Source organism: Hemiscyllium ocellatum, chromosome 2 (genome assembly GCF_020745735.1).
Source record: "Hemiscyllium ocellatum isolate sHemOce1 chromosome 2, sHemOce1.pat.X.cur, whole genome shotgun sequence".
In the NCBI taxonomy this organism is placed as follows: Eukaryota; Metazoa; Chordata; class Chondrichthyes; order Orectolobiformes; family Hemiscylliidae; genus Hemiscyllium; species Hemiscyllium ocellatum.
Genome location: NC_083402.1, coordinates 128,332,554 through 128,352,746, shown reverse-complemented (window position 1 = coordinate 128,352,746; position 20,193 = coordinate 128,332,554). Strand labels below are relative to the sequence as shown.

Sequence of the window (20,193 nt, the reverse complement as noted above, 5' to 3'; positions counted from 1 at the left end):
CCCATGGCTACTCCTTTGGTTTGGAGAACGTGGGAGGATTGCAAAGAGAAGTTGTTCAGAGTCAGGACCAGTTCAGTCAGTCGAAGGAGGGTATTAATGGAAGGGTCTCCGTTCCCACCCCGAACCCCATCCCCGCCCAATTCCCGCCCCCATGCCTAACCCCGCCCCCACTCCCAGCAACCCCGCCACCACGCCTAACCCTGCCCCCACTCCCAGCTCCAGCCCCACACCCAGTCCTGCTGTGTTTTCACCATCCCTCCAGAACTACCCCTCTCTGAGGATGAAAGATCAGTCCTCAGCAGAGGCTTCACCTTCATTCCCCTACACTCGCGGATTAACGAGTTCAAAGCGCGGCGAGACATCGAACAATTCTGCTGCCCTCGCCTCCGCACCTACTTCTTCAACCAGGATTCTCGCCCACCCTCTGACGACCCCCCCCTCCTTCGCCTGCGTCCAACACACCCCATCCACCTGGACACCCCGTGCTGGCCTCTTACCTGCCCTCAATCTCTTCATAGCCAACTGCCGTCGCGACATTAACCGCCTCAACCTCTCCACCCCTCTCACCCACTCCAACCTCTCACCCTCGGAACGTGCAGTACTCCCTCCATTCCAACCCCAACCTCACTATCAAACCGGCAGACAAGGGAGGCACGGCAGTAGTTTGGCGGACCGACCTTTACACCGCTGAGGCTAAACGCCAGCTCACTGACACCTCCTCCTACTGCCCCCTTGACCAGGACCCCACCTCCCACCACCAAACCATCATCTCCCAGACCATCCATAACCTCATCACTTCAGGGGATCTCCTATCCACTGCCTCCAACCTCATAGGCCCACAACCCCGCACCACCCATTTCTACCTCCTGCCCAAAATCCACAAACCTGACTGCCCCGGCCAACCCATTGTCTCAGCCTGCTCCTGCCCCACCGAACTCACCTCTGCATACCTCAACACGGTCCTGTCCCCCTTAGTCCAAGAACTCCCCACCCACATTCGGGATACCACCCACGCCCTCCACCTCCTCCATGATTTTCGCTTCCCCGGTCCCCAATGCCTTATCTTCACCATGGACATCCAGTCCCTGTACACCTCCATCTCCCATCACGAAGGCCTCAAAGCCCTCTGCTTCTTCCTTTCCTGCCGTAGCAACCAGTACCCTTCCACTGACACCCTCCTTCGACTGACTGAACTGGTCCTCACTCTGAACAACTTCTCTTTCCATTCCTCCCACTTCCTCCAAGCCAAATGAGTAGCCATGGGCACCCGCATGAGTCCCAGCTATGCCTGCGTCTTCGTAGGATATGTGGAACAGTCCATCTTCCGCAGCTACACACGCACCACCCCCCCACCTTTTCCTCCGCTACATTGATAACTGTATCGGCACTACCTCGTGCTCCCATGAGGAGGTTGAATAGTTCATCCACTTTACCAACACCTTCCACCCCTACCTCAAATTTACCTGGACCATCTCAGACCCCTCCCTCCCCTTCCTAGACCTCTCCATTTCTATCTCGGAAGACCGAATCAACACGGACATTTACTATACACCGACCGACTCCTACAGCTACCTAGACTACACCTCCTCCCACCCTGCCCCCTGTAAAAATGCCATCTCATATTCCCAATTCCTTCGTCTCTGCTGCATCAACTCCCAGGAGGACCAGTTCCAATACTGAACAACCCAGATGGCCTCCTTCTTCAAAGACCGCAATTTCCCCCCAGACGTGATCGACAATGCTCTCCACCACATCTCCTCCACTTCCCGCTCCTCCGCCCTTGAGCCCCGCCCCTCCAATCACCACCAGGACAGAACCCCACTGGTCCTCACCTACCACTCCACCAACCTCCATATACATCGTATCATCCATCGTCATTTCTGCCACCTCCAAATGGACCCCATCACCAGGAATATATTTCCTTCCCCTCCCCTATCAGCATTCCGAAAAGACCACTCCCTCCATGACTCCCTCGTCAGGTCCACACCCACCACCAACCCAACCTCCACTCCCAGAACCTTCCCCTGCAACCGCAAGAAATCAAAACTTGTGCCCACACCTCCCCACTTACTTCCCTCCAAGGCCCCAAGGGATCCTTTCATATCCACCACAAATTCACCGGCACCTCCACACACATCATTTACTACATCCGCTGCACCCAATGTGGCCTCCTCTATATTGGGGAGACAGGCCGCCTACTGTTGGAACATTTCAGAGAACACCTCTGGGACACCCAGACCAACCAACCCAATCACCCCGTGGCTCACCACTTCAACTCCCCCTCCCACTCCACCAAGGACATGCAGATCCTTGGACTCCTCCATCACCAGACCATAGCAACACCACAGCTGGAGGAAGAGCACCTCTGTCTAGGAACTCTCCAACCACAAGGGATGAACTCAGATTTCTCCAGTTTCCTCATTTCCCCTCCCCCCACCTTGACTTAGTCCCAACCCTCAAACTCAGCACCACCTTCCTAACCTACAATCTTCTTCCTGACCTCTCCGCCCCTACCCCCACTCCAGCCTATCACCCTCACCTTAACCTCCTTCCACCTATCGCATTTCCAACGCCCCTCCCTCCAGTCCCTCCTCCCTACATTTCATTTTAGCCTGCTTGGCACACTTTCCTTATTCCTGAAGAAGGGCTCATGCCCGAAACGTTGATTCTCCTGCTCCTTGGATGCTGCCTGACCTGCTGTGCTCTTCCAGCACCACTAATCCAAAATCTGGTTTCCAGCATCTGCAGTCATTGTTTTACCTCGGTATATCATAGCCTAGATTGCCAGGAAATTAGTTTATTCAATGTCTATGTCTATATTTTATGAACATGCTGCCTATGCAGACCATTTCAAACAACCTTTACTGCATCATGTCAGTAACCACAATTCAATATGATATTTTTGGCTCTAAAATACTTTCCGACATCTGGCTGAAAGTGCCATTTCCAAATTAATATACAACAATACTCTTCTGTTTTGCAAAGTCAGATCATAATAACCTGTTGTGGAAGTGCATCTCCCCTAACTCTTACTGTGGATTTCCTTTTCTGCCAATCCTCTGGTTACTGACTCTCTAGCTTGTAGAAATAGTGTATTCTTATTTATTCCTAATCTTGTACAAATCCACTAAATTTCTCTTTAGCTGTCTCTACTTTATGACGAACAGTGTTTGACTGAAAATTATCCTGCCATTAGAGAGGGCTACTCACTGACTATCGAGAGTGATATCTCCTGAAGCCATCAGCTGTCTCTTGGCCACCGAAACACCAACAGTGACTTAATAGTTCACCTTAGTGCATTCCTCTCATAATGGTATCATAATGGAATGATTTCTGTCCAATTTTTGTACCAATGTCCTATCCTAGAAACATGCACTTCAGATTTCTAGGTTGCTGTGTGTTTTAAATGAAAAACCTAGAACTGGTAAAATCGATAACCAATGTTAAGTATATATACAATAAAGAAGACAAGAAGGTAACTACAGAAAGGTGGCATTGAGAAATAAACTTGACACAGAAGCTTGTTTAAGAGAAACGTTGGATCCTAGAAGAAGGCAAAACCAATACAGTGCCAATCTTTTAAAGGGTAGAACGAAGTTGTTCCATATTCAGTAAAGGCTGAATGTTAAAAACTGATAATTGACAAATCAAATACGAGGTGCAATATAACTCAGTTTTACTGTAGTCTTGAGCTGTAGGACATATTTCCCATCATTTGAAGTGATTTATCCTCAATTTCAGATCAATGTGAGGAGGAAAAGGGCAGATTGAAAGACCATCTTGCAAGACCATACCTTTCCTCATCAAGATGCCTATCCAAAGGTTCAAGTATCCAGTGATCAAGGGGGCTAATTGGCCTAACTGTCTGCCTTTTGTCGAGACATATTTCTGCTGCTGTATGGCCTGGAACAGGAACATATAGTCACCAATGGAATTCTCAAGGTCTTCTCCAGTCAACGGGAAACTGAAATTTACAGTAGGCGCAGCAGAATTCTTACTTAAGCTTCCTTTTTTCAGTTTGGGTTTATTGTTTCTGTCTTTTTTCAACATGGCACTCTTAATTTGGGTTGATGGCATCTGAAGAACCCATTGCCCAATAGGAAGAGAGGAAGCAGCTCTGGATTACTGTTCATGAGCAAAATCTAAATATGGCTCTGACGTTATTAAATTTTGGTAGTGTCAATGATAATAATTGCTTTAGCTGATTCTTGACCAAGCATTGACCTCCAACTTCCAAGGACAACATCAGCTTCTTGAGCTGGACACAAGTTTGGGTTCGCTTCAAGAACAGAAATTGCTGCAAACCTCAGGAGATCTTGCAGCATTTGTAGAGAGAAAGAAGCATTAATGTTTCATGTCCAGTGACCCTTCTTCAGAACTTGATTTTTGATTTAATTTATGCTTTCTAACAGAGTGAAGGATTCATGAAGAGCACAAATGAAGGCAACCAAATGACTTGACCTCCATTGGTAGATGAAGTTTGACTGAGTTATTTGTTAAAATATTCTGCCCTTTATCCTTGAACTTGGACTTTGTCTATGAGATGTTTTGACCCATCAGCACCAAGGATTGGTGATGAACCAATAGTTTGGGGTCTGTAGCTGGATTTCACAGCATTGTAGAATTTCTTCCAGTGTCTGGTTTGCATCTGACTGATGTTTATCTGCTTTCTGATTTAGCCAAATTATGCCTTGTATCTCTCGGAGCTTGTCCTTTTGGGATTTTCATTGGACAATATTCTGGGATGGTGGACAAAAGCAAAGCTAATCTATCCAGTCAATGAGCTATCAAGATGAATGATATTTATTTGAAACATTGACTCTGTTTCTCTGCACAGATGTTGCTTGACCTGCTGTATTTTAATTTTGTTGCTTCAGATTTCCAGCATCTGCAATGCTTTGCTTCAATATTATTGCTTAGATGATGACTTGTCATGAAAATAAACCCTGAAAAAGAGATTTCTATGGTAGTTTCTGGATTACCTCAATATTTTCATCAAGACAATGCTTAGGAGAGGTAGGGCCAAAGTGAAAACAAGTGGTGTGGGTAAATCACCACAAGTAACCTTTAATTTGGCTACTTACTAAGAAACCTCACAGATAATCAAGTACAGAAACAATGATTTGAACTTTATTAAGATTCCTCAAATAAGCAAAGATAAGCCTGCAACTCAACTTAGCTATCACCCGATTAATGGTGAAATTTGACCAGGATTTCAACCAACGGTGATCCATCTCTGGAATTTTCCAAGGCCTTGTGCAATGTTGTTCTTTGAAGGTCTGCTGTTGAGTTGTTCCACTGTTGAATTTTTGTACAGTTTTCCCTCTTTCTAGTTTGTGGTGTGACGTTATCAATGATTCAATGGTTTCTGTTTTCATCCCCAACATTGATTACAATTCCAGACGCCTCAAGTTGGCAGCTGGACTTCTCATCAATAATAGCTCCTTTGTTCATTGTTACACTTGGAGTTGACTGTCTGTTTCCAGCAATTAACCCCTTTACTTCAGAACACTGTCTCTGCCAGCAGATCTTAACTGCCCAATTGTCACAAGGAAGCAGATTATCAAATAAATGGTACCTCCTTTCTTCCAGGAACCAGCATGTTTATGTTGTTTCTGTACCTCCTTCTTTCTAGGGAGGGTTAATTCACATGTTGTTGTAACTCCTTTCATAACAATTTCACATTTTTCTTTTCATCTCAACAAGCCCTTCTCTAAAAAGAATTATTGCTGAATCTTTCAATCCATGTATAACAGTTGATTTTTCTAACCCATGAACAGTTATTAAAATTCTGAAGTTTACATTGTCACAAAAGTATAATAAATCTTCATTACGGTGAGCATTTATTCTTACTGTAGCAGCTAATCTCAAGTTTCTCTGAGTAAGTTTCCTTCATGACTGCCGGTTTGAAGTTTGACATGTTGAAATGCTTCTGAATTTTCATGTCATAGTGTAAGACATCTTGACGGTCAGCTTTGAAATGAAAAGACATTGGTCAATGCAACAATCAGCATCTCAACACACAAAAAACTTGACAACATCCAGGACAAAGCAACCCGTTTGATTAGCACCACATCTACAAATAATCAATCCCTCCACCACTAGCACTCAGCAACAGCAGTGCATACTATCCACACGATGCACTGCAGAATTTCACCGAAGATTCTTAGACAGCACCTTCCAGACACATGACCACTTTGACCTAGAAGGACAAGAGCAGAAGTTACATGAGAACACCACCACCTGCAAGTTCCCCTCCAAGTTACTCACCACCTGACTTGGAAATATACCAGTGTTCCTTTCACAGTTGTTGAGTCAAAATCTTGGAATTCCCTCCCTACCAGCATTGTAGGTCAACCCACAAGAGGACTGCAGCAATTCAAGAAGGCAGCTTACCACCACCTTCCGAAGGTCATGTAGGGATGGGCTATCAATACTGGCCAGCCAGTGACGTCCAAGCTCCACAAATGAATTTTTAAAAAATCTCACATGGCTTTTGTAGCTCACACACCTTTTCCGGTCCTCTGCCTGGTGATTAAACAATCAACTAATTGCAAATGCGTAGAATGAGGAGGTAGTGAGGTGCAAGAGGCACAACTGGAGGGCAGAAACAATCTGCTGATGGTTAAGGAATTATGCAAAACACACATCTTCAATGAAAGGCCACTGCTGTTCCAGTTGATTTCTGAAGACCTCTCCCCATGCTTCAACTAATCCATTGAAGTCACCAAGAATGGTTAGCTTGTCTGAGTTTAGTACGGTAGTAATCAAGGTTTGGAGTTCCTCCCAGAATTTATTCTTCACTCATCAGGATTGGTGGTGTACATACCAATGGAGGTTGCTTACCTGTTGCTGTGTGTTTGTGTGTGTGTGTGTGTGTGTGGGGGGGGGAGGGGGCAGAGGGTGTGTGGAAATGTAGGTACAACCAGATGTTCCTCACAGAATCCATATAGTGTGGAAGCAATCCACATGGCTCGAGTCCACATTGACCCTCTGAAGAGCATCCCACACAGATTCACCCCCTAACCTATCCCTGTAATCCCCCCATGGCTACTCTGACACATCCTTGGACACAATGGGCAATTTAGCATGGCCAATTCACCTAACCTGCACATATTTGGACTGTAGGAGGAAAACAGAACACCAGGAGGGGACCCTTGCAAATGAAGGGAGAACGTGCAAACTCCACACAAGCCACGACCCCTTGGGCAGAATTGTACTCAGGTCCCTAGTACCATGAGGCAACAGTGCTAAACACTGCGCCATCTGCTCATAACAACACCTTTAGAGTAGCAAGCCAACTCACAGACAATGTTGAGAGCAAAGGGCGGTGCTAGCTTTATTTCGTTCTTCCAGAGTCAATCACATCGATTCACCACCCTCATCCCCAGCCCTAGCACACTTTATTGGAGTTGTGAGAAGATCATTTCAATCTTGGAAATATGCCCCACTTGAAACAGCGACAAGGGGTGAGGTAGGCAGCGGAAAACACTGACGAAGACCTGGCAGAGGGTGTTCCTGATTGAGGTGCTGATGACTGGGGTTTGCACTGGCTGACGTCAGTGGGCAGGTTTTCCGGGAGCAGAGTCATTGCAACCAGCGCCAAGTGCGGTGGAGGGTCGGTGTAACTGGAGCGGCTGAGGATTCGCGAGAGCCCGATAATCGGTGCAGTCGGAGCAGAGAGAGAAAGGTTTAATCGGTGAGTGAAGTGCGTGTTAGTTCCGGATAAATGCTGGTTGCTTTCTGCTGTTAGACCACATCAGACATTGTTACTCTGTGTCCTGTTCAAGCTCCGGTTCTAATTGAATTGTGAACACCGAACCAGGGCGAAGGGAATGGCCAATGTAGCTTGACGTTCTTTTGTTCTGAAACTCCATTTCACTTTTTTTTATTGTAGAGCGGAAGCCATGGCCTCAGCCGTAGAAGTGCCACAGGTACACTTTTCTTTCTGTTATGGGTTGGAATGGTGTTTAGACCTGAAAAGCAAATGTAACATTGACAATTCCATATTCATGAATGCTGGCTAACTATAACGGAACCTGCTGATAAAATGTATTGGTTTTCACTAACAGCCCTTAATTGGTCAGTAAATTTTAACAGGAGTAACATCTCAAATCAGGATTGATCCCTGTTTGCTGACTTTTCCCAGGTTGACAGTAGAATGTGTCTTGAACATCTCCCCAGTGAGGATTTGGGATTGGCTATAGGTGATCTGAATATCTGGGGGAAGAGTATGTTTTTTTTTGTTGTTGCAATATTTTCCACGCTACTAACAGAACTCTGGCAGATCTCACTTCCTCTTAAGTGACAGAAACTGAACTGGAATGTACATACGGTGTCTCAAATGAAATTTATTTGTGCACAAATAACATATTTTTCACTCTGGATTTTTCAAAAATCCTATTAGAATGTGGTTGTTCGCGTGGCTAACTTGCCATTTCTCAGCACTGCCTATGATCAGATGACATCTGTATACAACAGCACAAAGGAGAATCACCCCTATCTGAAGTCTTTGTGTGAAGTTGCAGAGAAAAGTGTGACTGTCATTTCATCCGTAGCCATTACCAGTGCTACACCAATACTTCACAAACTGGAACCACAAAGTAAGAATGTTCTCTTTTGTAGAGTTGGCCTTGATTTTGTTCCTTGAATTCTATTATAAACATACTAAAATTGAATCATACAGCAGTAACTTCTATGATGCTCACTAGAATTGTATATTTAACAGATCCTGATCTAATAATGAAACTATTACTGAATAAGCAAGACATAAGCAACCTATGACTGCTGTAATTGAGCATTGCTGTGGGGTGTGGTCAGATATTGGACATCAGTTGTCATTTTGTGACTCATGCCAGTGTTCAGCGAATCAGTTTCAGTACTGAAACAAATATCTTCTTCTGAAAGACATTTTCAACTCCTGACCTCTTACCTAGTTGTGAAGTAGCGAGTTGCTGAATTGCAGTTGTTTTACCTTTCACCTAGTACAGACAGTCTGTTCTATTTATATAATAAATTCCTGAGAAAATTGCTTGTTGAATGCAGTAAAAGTACTCAACTCTGGCACAAGGCAAACCACCTACTTCTTGAAGAGTTACCATTTATTCTCCAGACTTAAATGTAATCTTTTAAAAACTGCAGATTTAAGGTTTTGGTTTCTAAGAGCTGTAGACAGAACATTTTTTGCTTTTGATAATCCTTTGCATGAAACTAGGCTTAAAGTACAGAAAAATAGCTTCTATAGAGGATGCTGATTTTTTAAAAAAAGTGATTTAGAATTGCAACAGTGCAGAAAGAGGCCATTCAGTCCATTGAATCTGCACTGACCCTCTAACCAGCGTCCCACTGTCCCTGTATCTCTGCATGGGTTTTTTTAAAACCATGTCAAACACAACTAACCTGCAGATTATGGGGGAATTCTAGCATGGCCAATCCACCTAACTGCCAGTCTTTTGGACTGTGGGAGAAAACCGGAATACCAGAGAAAATCCATACAGACACAGAACTAACATGCAAATTCTGTGCAAGTGGTTGCCCAAGGCTGGAATCTAACACAGGTCCCTGGTGCTGTCAGGCACTAATGCTAATCATTGTGCCACCGTACTGCCCAGTAATGAGTCCTTGCTTTGATTAGTAATTCCTTTATGTTTTCATATAAGTACACATTCCAAGAGTAGCTACATTACTTGGGCTGATCGATATCAATAAAGTGTTTAATATTCTTTGAATTGACAACTCTGCATGTCGTGCTTTAAACGCTATCTTGTATACACTCTTCTTTTTATGTTTTAGTTGCATTTGCAAATGGTTATGCCTGCAAAGGGCTAGACAGAATCGAAGAGAAGTTACCTTTTCTCCACCAACCGACTGACCAGGTACTGACTTTGTTATAAATTTACCAGGCCTATGCAATCAAACTGGCTTGTACAAAATCAAATGAGCACAGAAGAAACTCAGCAGGTCTGGCAGCAGCTGTGAGGAGAGAAACTGAGTTAATGGTATGACTTCGTACCAGACTCAAAACATTAACTTTGTTTCTGTCTCCACAGACGTACAATACTACCACACCTGCTGAATTTCTCCAGATCGCTTTTCTCTTTTAGATTTCCTGCATCCACAGTATTACTTTGTACAAAATCAATGCTTAGTCACTTGACGTTAATACCTGAGATGGCTTCATTCTTGCCCAATTTTTCATTGGTTACACATGGAGCAGGATGATACTAGAGACTTGTTGCTCTGCTTGAGAATTGCTGAAAAGAAGGATTGACATGCCAATGCCGAATGAAATTTAGTGAAAGTTTATATGGCGAGAGAAAGATATGCTGATTATTGGCACTGACTGACTGAGTTATTGGCATGGAGAATACAATCATTACCACCTCACCGAGCAGTCAGCACTCTTTCATTGCACAGTATGATTTGTTGCTCCTTTGAAATTTGGCATTCTTTTGTCTGTTCAGATGTGTGCACAATAAAAGGCTTCAGCAATGCCTATTTTTGCTTTCTTGATTTATGAGTAAGCTTTACCTATCTGCCTGTGGAGAAAGGTGATGGAGTGCATGGGTCCTGGTATGGAGTGCTCATCCTTCACAAAATTGCAAGGTCTATGGAGGTGCAAAGCTAATCTCCAACAGTTCAATTGTGCATTTACTTACCATAACTTTCAAATCATTAGGTGAGCATGGTACATTAACGGACAGTAGATTGGTATTTTCAGGACTATAAAAGGAATAGATCTTGATCAGATGGGCTGAGGAGTGGCAGATGGAGTTAAATTTAAATAAATGTGAGGAGCTGCATTTTGGAAAAGCAAATCTGGGCAGGACTTATACATTTAATAGTAAGGGCCTTGGGAGTGTTGCTGAACAAAGAGACCTTGGAGTGCACATTCATAGCTCCTTCAAAGTAGAGTCGCAGGTAGATAGGATAATGAAGGTGGCATTTGATATGCTTTCCTTTATTGGTCAGAGCATTGGGTATAGGACTTGGGAGGTCATGTTGTGGCTGTACAGGATATTGGTTAGGCCACTTTTGGAATATTGCATGCAGTTCTGGTCTTCTTCCTGTTGGAAAGATATTGTGAAACTTGAAAGGGTTCAGAAAAGATTTACAAGCATGTTGCCAGAGTTGGAGAATTTGAACTAATAGGGAGAGGCTGAATAGGCTGGGGATGTTTTCCCTGGAGCATCGGAGGCTGAGGGGTTACATTATCGAGGTTTGTAAAATCATGAGGGGCAATGGATAGGATAAACAGACAAGGTCTTTTCCTGGGGAGGTGGGGGACTCCAGAACTAGACGGCATAGGTTCAGGGTGATAGGGGAAAGATATAAAAGGGCCCTAATGGGCAACTTTTTCACACAGAGGGTAGTGCATGTGTGGAATGAGCTGCCAGAGAAAGTGGTGGAGGCTGGTACAATTAAAAGGCTTTGAAAAGGCATCTGGATGCGTATTTGAATAGGAAGGGTTTGGAGGAATATCGGCCTCGTGCTGGCAAGCGGGACTAGATTGGGTTAGGATATCTGGGGGCCTTGGATGAGTTGGACTGAAGGATCTCTTTCCGTGCTGTATTTCTCTATGACTCTAAACTTAGATGTGTTTGGAATTCAGATGAACCTGCAGATGCTGAAAGGTGGCCAGGTGCATTGGCAGGATTTTGCAGATAAGTTGCTAATTTGATATTTTGAGACAGATATGAAGCAAGTATTAAGCTGCTTGTAAGTATTCTGCTTTGTACATTTTTTTAACTACATGTCTTGAGACTTGCTCCTATGATGACCAAGAGTTGTTTTTATTTCTCTAAAATTGTTGTGACCCTGTAAACAGGTGGAGATTGTGGGAAGTTGAAAAATCTCTATTTTTATAGCATATTTAAGGGTGGAACTCCAAAAGGTGGGGTGCCAAGAAACTGAGACATGGAGAGCAAGTGGGAAGGTGAAGTTAAAATCAGCAATCGGATGTGATTTCTATTAGTTGATCAAACAAAATTAAGCAGCTTCATGGTTTACTCATTTATTGCATTCAAGGATCTAACACTTGAAACTGTTGAAAATTTGGTAGTGCAAGGCCTGTGACCTCTGGCTGTTTTTTTTTTCAACAGGTTGTTGCTAAAGCAAAGGAAATTGTAACACATACTGTTACTGGTACCAGGGAGACTGTAGCAAGTAAAATTACTGGGGTAGTGGACAAGACAAAAGACACTGTCCATGAGAGTTTTGAAATGACCAAAGCTGTAGTGAATGGCAGCGTGAACCAAGTGCTTGAATCACGTATGGGTAAAGCATTGAGCAGTGGAGCAAATTCAGCATTGATCACTTCTGAATTACTTGTGGATCACTATCTCCCTCTGACTGATGATGAGCAAGGTGAGAAGCAATATGAATGCTCCCAATAAAATCTTCTGCATAATTTCCATATTCTCCTTCACTTTCTCTACTAATCCTACTGGTTATTCTTACCAGGAAGTTGCTTGTTAACTCAATTGACAATTGAAGTTGAGGAACACTGGGGTTTCTCTGTCCGAAGTAACATTAACATTCCATGTCTAATCTGGATTCGTACCTTTGGTACCTAATAGTTGACCAGGAGTAATGTAAGACTGGAATGTTGATACTTTTACATAATAATGAGAACATTTTTTAAAGTTAAAATAGTTGTGAGTAATTGGATACAGCATTGATGTGATTAATATTATGCAGTGAAGCAAATCATTCCATTCTAATTAGAAAAACTTTTATGTAATAAGTATTATTTAACTGTGGCATTGCATCTAGAAAGCATAAATTTCATGCCTTTCCTCCATTCTTAACATTATTGGTATCTAAGGAATTTAGCATCCTTTTGCAGCTGGTCTGTGTGGAGGATTCTGATGCATGAGGCTCCGGTAAATCCTGCACAACCTTTTAAATTGGGGAAGAGGCAGAGAGAAACCTGGTGATGAAAGTGGAGTGCCTCAGCATCTCCTCCGACTTCTGAAACAAATTTTAATGTCACTGCTGTTCTCTCTGAAGATACTGGAAATTCTGCTGGTCTTAGCAACCAGCTTCATCAGTGCCATAAATATAGGCTCAAACTAAGATGTTAAAATAACAGGTTTTTTTGCTAACAAAACAATGGTTTCAGTGACCTTTCCAATATATTTTGCTGAGATATGTTTAAAATGTGAGTTACAAAGATTAGGCATCATTTTCTTCTGAATACATGCTTGCCATCATAGCAAGTGAACCAGATAACCACACTACAATTTTGGGGCACTATCATGAGTATTTAATGGAAATAAATTAATTGTGTATTCAGTGTGGATAGGCAAACTGTTACTTTTCCTTGGCCAATCACTTCCTAGCAATAATAGTATGGTTTTGAGTATGGACAAAGCTTCTTATGTTCTCACTCAAGCCATGGCACAATTTGCTCATAGTTTTGATACTGCAGTTGCCAGTTTTGTGTTAAATTGGGTTCTAATAGTAGACCAAATTTTGTGCTTTGCAGCGAAAGAAGAAGAGAACAAGGGAACTGATGAATTTGAAATTGATCCTCTGAAACGGAGTTATTTTGAGAGGCTGGGATCACTTTCGACCAAAGTACGACAGCGCACATATCAGCAGGCCATGGTCAAAGTTCACAATGCTAAGCAACGTGGTCAAGAGGCCATTTCCCAACTGCACCATACCATTGATCTAGTGAGTACACAAGTCAATGTGTTGGTTAGTAAGACAGGCCAATTTACTTTCTCCAAGTTTTTTAAGCCAACTGAATTTCAGCATTTCAATGCAAAAGAATTTGCTTGCAAAAACTGAACATTTCAGTAAGTAGTTTTAATCTTTACCTAACAATGTATTTTCTGGACAAAACTCTCAACTTCAGAGGCAGTATTAACTTGCTGGTAATTTACATAGGTTTGTAGTCAGTGAATCTAAAATGAATTGTCATGAAGAGAAAAGTTGAGTCACAATGTGAAATGAATCTCAATTGTTATTTCCTAGGTCAAATTTTGCACACAACATTACTAAGTAGGTTGGGTGCATCAGTATATCCAGATTTTAATCCTGTACCTAATTTCAGATACAATATGCTTTCTTTTTTTTTCAATGCTAAACTGTCCTTCATGTTCTAGATAGAATATGCCAGGGAAAATATGGGTACAGCAAATAAAAAACTCCATGATGCCCAGGATAAGCTATACCAGACATGGATAGACTGGAGGAAGTCTAATTTAGAATATGAAGACAATGAATCTTATGCAGCAGAGGTGAGTGTGCATTGTGACAATCTCTTGTAAGTTATTGGCCCATAGAGTCTGAGGTTTACAGTACAGAGAAAGGTTCTTGGGCCCACCAAGTTTGCACCAGTCAAAAACAAGTACCTAATGATTCTATACCATTTTCTCACACTTGGTGCGTAGCCTAGTATACCTTTGGCACCACAAGTGCACATCAACGTTTCTTAAATGTTATGAGAGTTTGTGCCTCTACCACCCTTTTTATTGGGAGTAGATTCCAGGTTCCGACCATCCTCTGGATGAAAAGATATTTCCTCATGTACCCTCTAAACCTCCTGCTCCTTACCTTAAATCCATGTCCCCTTGTCTTTGATGCCTTCACAAAAACTACAACAGCTTTGGCTTCTGGCATTTTGTTTTGCCTGTGGTTGTGTATCCAGTAAAACTTGCAATCATTTTATCCTTCAAATTTCATTCTTCACTGCCTGGCATTTGTAGGACACCACAGTTTTTTTTATTAAAAGAACTGAAATATACAAGATCAAGAAGGAAAAGGCAGCCAATTTATTAAGTCTTTCTCATTCCGGATGGGAGGAATGTGGCCGGACGCATGTAGTTACCTCCAGCAATCATGTCAACTCGGAATAGCTCAAAATTAAGCACTAGAAGGAGAAAAATGTTTGAGGAAATTTTCTCTCTAATGCTTTTGGGAGATACTGGTTGAGGAGATTGCTTGGATTAAAAATTCTCAGACACTTGTCTTTCATGTAATTGTGATTATTGAAAGATGAATCTGTATCAATTATACATCAGCTGGTGACAAATTCTGGAGGCTCTCTTTGAAAAAATAATCAGCCCCATCCAGACTCTCCCTGTTCTTGAACAATTTAAACTTGTCACCTGTTCCACCCATCTGTTGAACTTGATTAAACTATCACAATAGACACTGTCCACCTCTTTAACTTTACATACCATTATCTGGCCTTCTCCTAAGTCTGTACTGTGCAGTAAGTAGATAAATGCCCTTTTGAGCCAGATGTTCTTTTGACTGGGAATTATTGTCATGACTTTGGATCTCCATTTATATCTTGGAAGTGGGGAAGCAGGGATGTGTGGTAAAGAGATGAAGAATGTGTGCAGAATACTGAATTCCACTAGAAAGCTCTGGGCTTTTCAAATGTATCTTTTTTTAATTATATATAGCAAGTTGAATCACGTACACTGGCCATTGCTCGGAATCTGAGCCAACAATTGCAGACAACCTGTGTTGTGCTAGTGAGCAGTGTTCGGGATTTACCACAGAATGTTCAAGAACAGGTCCAGTACATAAATCTTCTGGCAAGGGAGATGTATTCCACATTCAAGTCTAAAACATCCTTCAGAGAACTTTCTAGCCAGATCCTTTTCACAAGCAAGGATCAACTCTCGAAGATGAAGTACTCACTGGATGGAGTGATGGATTATTTGGTGAATAACACACCTCTGAATTGGCTGGTGGGTCCCTTTTACCCGCAACTGACTGCGTCCCAACAAGAAGGGGAGACCGAGACCATGGAAGGGATACCATCAGAGCAGGTGCACACTTGTCATGATGCTTGATCATCCTTTGTTTGTTGTAGCATCTATTTCTGTTTAACCACCTTCTCTCCATGGAAGTTTCCTTTTCTTGTCTTTTGGGAAAAGGATGAAATACAAATCAAGATATGAGGAGTGGCTTTTCACTTTCATTCATCGCTTTCTTTTAAAATTTGTTTCATTTCATATGTACTTAATAAATCCTTGAGCAACCATGGTTTCAACTGTTTAATCCTTTAGATATCAGTTGGCTTTTCCGAAAGGAACTGGTTGAGGTTTTACTACTATCAACTTTAATGTTTCAGATTCATGGATGAAGATGAAACTACGCTGTTAAAATCCTAAAGCCGTTGCTGTTGATAAGTCTGATCTCTTGCTCTTTTGCGCTCACTGTGATGCTTAACCACTAAATAGAATTGCTGAAGGAATTTATATGATACTAGCTGAGTCAAATTCAATCAGTTGTCTGTTTGGAATTTCATTTTGGGTGCATTAAAATGCCTGATCACAAGCCTGTCATACTTCTCAATAACACAAGATATGCTGATAGCCAATTGCTAAGGTCAAGATTCTGAATCTGTTGTGTTGCTTTCAATTTTTACAAGACTGATTGATTATGATCTAACTTGTAAGCCCTGGTCAAATCAAATAACATGTACTTCTTCTCTAAGTATCACTATAAATGTAAGGGAACTGGCTAAAGTTTGCAGAATTTGAACAACCATATTATTCCAAATGTGCTTTGATAACACGGGTTGGGATGTTGCTATGCTAGGTGGTGACATAGATAGGACCACAGAAATTATGGATGATTATTATTTTCTGAAAAGTTTCATGTCCAAACCACAATTGAGATCCATCCAAATGAAAAACTAGATTACAAAGGTCTTATGAGTAAGAGTGAAGAAAAGGAAAATACTAGTTGGTGTTGTGAACCAAGGCAAACTTGATGAATGAACAGTAAATTCAGATTGCAAAAGATGCTTATGGAGATGAGCTGCATACTTGTTTTGGGATACAGTGGGTTGGGGAACATCTGGTTGAAAAGAAAGGAAGACATATCTGAGGTGCTATTGTGGGAAGTTGCAAAATCAGAAACAGATGCAAAGTAGAAACTGAGAGAATGGAGTCCTCACAGGAAACTGGGTGTGAGCAAGTGCGGTCCATAAGATATAGAAGGAAACGTAGTCCATTCAGCACATTGAATCTGCTTTACCATTCAATGAGATCATGGCTGATCTGGTAATCCTTAATTCCATTTTATAGTCCTATCCCCATAACCTTGATGCCCTTACTAGCCTTGGATATACATAACCAGAATTAACAGCCCTGTCTGGTTAGGAATTCCATGGATTCACTACCCTCTGAAAGAAGAAATTGTTTCTCCAACATAACTAGGCAACCCCTTTGAGATTATGCCTTTTCCACAAGGGAGAAGAAAACCTTTCTGCATCTACCCTGCCAAGCCCTCTAAAGTCACCTTTCAATTCTAAACTTCAAGTACAAGCTTGACCTGTTCAACCTCATCTAACAAGAAAACCATAATGTACCCAGGATTAGCCCAATTAACTTACTATAATGTTTTTCTTTACATGAGAAGATCAAAACTTCACTATGTTCTGGGTGTTGGCTGATTAGTGCTTTGCATTATTTCAACAAGACCTCATGATTTTTATACTCTATTCCCTTTGAAATAAAGGCCAGAAAGTAACTATGAGTATCTGTGGGCTTATAATGAAGATTAGTAGACAGCCCATCCCCAAAGAGAGAGAGAAAGCGTGTTTTTAAGGTAGGAAAGTGACAAAACTGGACTGTGTGAAGGTGGGAGAAGAATTGAAGAAGTTTTCCAATTCTGTTGCCAATACAAAGCTCCTTAGCCAGCACCTTCCAAATCCACCATCTCTACCACTGGTAAGGAGAGAGGCAGGCGACAAATGTGAATACTACCAACAATAAATTCCTCTCACCATACAGTACGTGATTTATAAACATTATTTCTTCTGTCACTGGGAGAAAAGTGTGATTGCTTTACCTAACCATATATTTACAATCCAGACCAGCAGTTCGTGAAGGTGGCTGTCCACTAGATTCTCAAGGGTATCTCCAATAAACAATAAATGTCTCTCGTTGGGTGATTGCTGTATCCTGTCAAGTAACACAAAAGAAGTGCCAGAATTCCAAATTCTGAAGTAAAATGACAGTAAAGTTTCACATTGAATGATGTTTGTTCAATTAATATACGATCCACACATACTGTACAATTATCTATACAGTCATGCCCACTGAAAGCATAAGAAAGAGAATCAGGAAAACTCCACTAGGCCATTTAAGCCAGCTCTATAATTCAATCTGATCATAGCATATCATCTATTTCAGCATAATAAAACATGGAGCGCATGCTAGGAGAGGTTTCAGGGCTGTCTTTTATTTAAAATGGCTGCCAACGGTTGCATAATCTTTGCTTGTACAACTCAGAGTATCCCAAGTTTCTGGAAACGTCTTAATTGAGTAATTCTGAGTAGGTCTCTTCCTCTGGAATGAACATGCTTAGAAACTAAAAACAGAAATTACTCTAAATGTTCAGCAGATCTGGTAACATCTGTGCAGAGAAATCAGAGTTAGCGTTTTGGGTCCAGTGACCCTTCCGTGGAACACAGATTATAGTTTATTCCAACATTAAGTGGTATATGCAACCTCGGCAATTACATGTGCACTCATCCAGAAACATCATACACACGCTTCCAGACAATATGGCCTCACATAGAATTTGTGTGCTGTCATATGCAAATACCACACCACCTGCTTTTAAAACTGGATTCAGCAGAAGGCAATGATGACATCAGATGAGAGGGGGGAGAGCATCAGTATGAAGGGTTTAGGGATTCAGGAGGAGGAATGGGGGAGGGGGTTTTCAGGGGGAGGCAGGAAATCCTTGGAATAAGAATGGGAAGAATGATGATGGGGATAAATGCCCTGACCCCTTTTCTCCCCAACCTGGTTTCAACCCCATTCCTGCCTTCCCCTCCCAGATCCCAGGTGCATTCCCCAAAACCATTTAAATGCACACCTACAAATTAAAGTGGTGTATGGCACGTATTCACTGGTGCCCACAAACACAACCATCATTATTATGTCAGGTTAGTCAGTTTCACATCATTCCAGCTCTATTAGTTACCTCCACTGTAGAGCCATTGGAATTTTTCTGACCTTCCTTGCCATATTTAACAGTAATGTAATAGTCCCTTAATGTAAGTGTCTCTCTCATTCTTTCTTCTCAATTTCAACTTGTCAGACAGGTAATTGCATTACGGTATTTGAAATCTCAAGCACATACCTAAGGTGTAAAATGTATGGGACTTACCATAGGGTTGGATTATTCAGTATGTGACTAGTTACACCAATAAACCTGATTTCACTATTTTAGCTTGTCCATTTGACTGTTTATTTTATGCAGGGGCTAAACTTCAACTAGCAATCAACGGAGAATTTCTGAGGAATGTTTTGAACAAATACGCATGTCTCATCTTCTATTTTAAAGTCTTGTTGATTTGAATTTAGAAATGTCCTTGTACTTTAGCTAAACTTTAAATTTTCATAAAACCTAAGTGCAAAATTCTTTGTTTCCTCATTGGTTTAATAACTAACATTCTTGATCTTATATTTGTAATCTGTAGAACTATTAACTACCAATTCAAATGACATCATGATGGAACTTTTGTTTAATGAACAAACACGTTTATTTTGAGATTAATTTAGAGGTCACATTTGACCTTTGCCTGCAGCCAGTCAGCATTCTTTGCACATTATACAGCTAAGCTTCCCTGACAATTACTATGGCAACTGGCAAAAAAACCAACATAAATGCCAAGGCAGCAAGAGATAATCACCAACAACACTCAGCTCTCCTAAAATGAAGCCAAATGATCTTCAAAGCTCTCTGCCCAAAGGTGCCAACTATCCCTATTTGAATAAAAGCTGTGCAAGAATAATTCCTTAGCATTTCAAAATAATTCAGCTATTTAATCTCCATAATCATGTACAACAAAAACCTTGAAGCAATAATTTTAAGGTGGATATTAAGTTAGTTACAATATGCCTTCCTCTTCTAAAAATTAATTAGGATCAGACTTTGTATTTTGTACAACACAAGTTGAATACAGCAAAGGAACAGGCCATTTGGCCCACCAGGCCTGCATTGATACCAAATCCTTACTTAGATCCACTACCTATTGCCTGTGCACAAAATCTATCCCTCGGTTTCTGTGTCTATCAAGGTATGCCTTAAACATTGCTAAAGCACCTGCTTCCACAACATCCACTGGCAATGCCTTCCAGGCACCTACCACCCTTTGTGTGAAAATGTTTCCCTGCAATTCTGCCCCAATCTTTTCCCTCTCAT

At 41.7% G+C, this 20,193-nt stretch overlaps 1 protein-coding gene across 1 annotated transcript; it reads left to right on the top strand.

Moving 5' to 3' along the window:
- Positions 1-7,558: 7,558 nt before the first annotated feature.
- LOC132825036 (perilipin-2-like) lies at positions 7,559-16,007 on the top strand. Its single transcript, XM_060840045.1, has 8 exons — positions 7,559-7,699; positions 7,898-7,934; positions 8,408-8,603; positions 9,793-9,875; positions 12,102-12,366; positions 13,490-13,680; positions 14,115-14,249; positions 15,423-16,007. Exons 2-8 carry the CDS (start codon positions 7,908-7,910, stop codon positions 15,816-15,818), a joined length of 1,293 nt encoding a protein of 430 aa, XP_060696028.1. The 5' UTR covers positions 7,559-7,699; positions 7,898-7,907; the 3' UTR covers positions 15,819-16,007.
- Positions 16,008-20,193: the final 4,186 nt, after the last annotated feature.

Excerpts from the sequence above, each read along its gene's own strand:
- LOC132825036 (XM_060840045.1), top strand. The coding sequence starts at position 7,908 with ATGGCCTCAGCCGTAGAAGTGCCACAG. Across the intron at positions 9,876-12,101 it reads TCCACCAACCGACTGACCAG|GTTGTTGCTAAAGCAAAGGA; the intron begins GTACTGACTTTG and ends TTTTTTCAACAG. Across the intron at positions 13,681-14,114 it reads TGCACCATACCATTGATCTA|ATAGAATATGCCAGGGAAAA; the intron begins GTGAGTACACAA and ends TTCATGTTCTAG.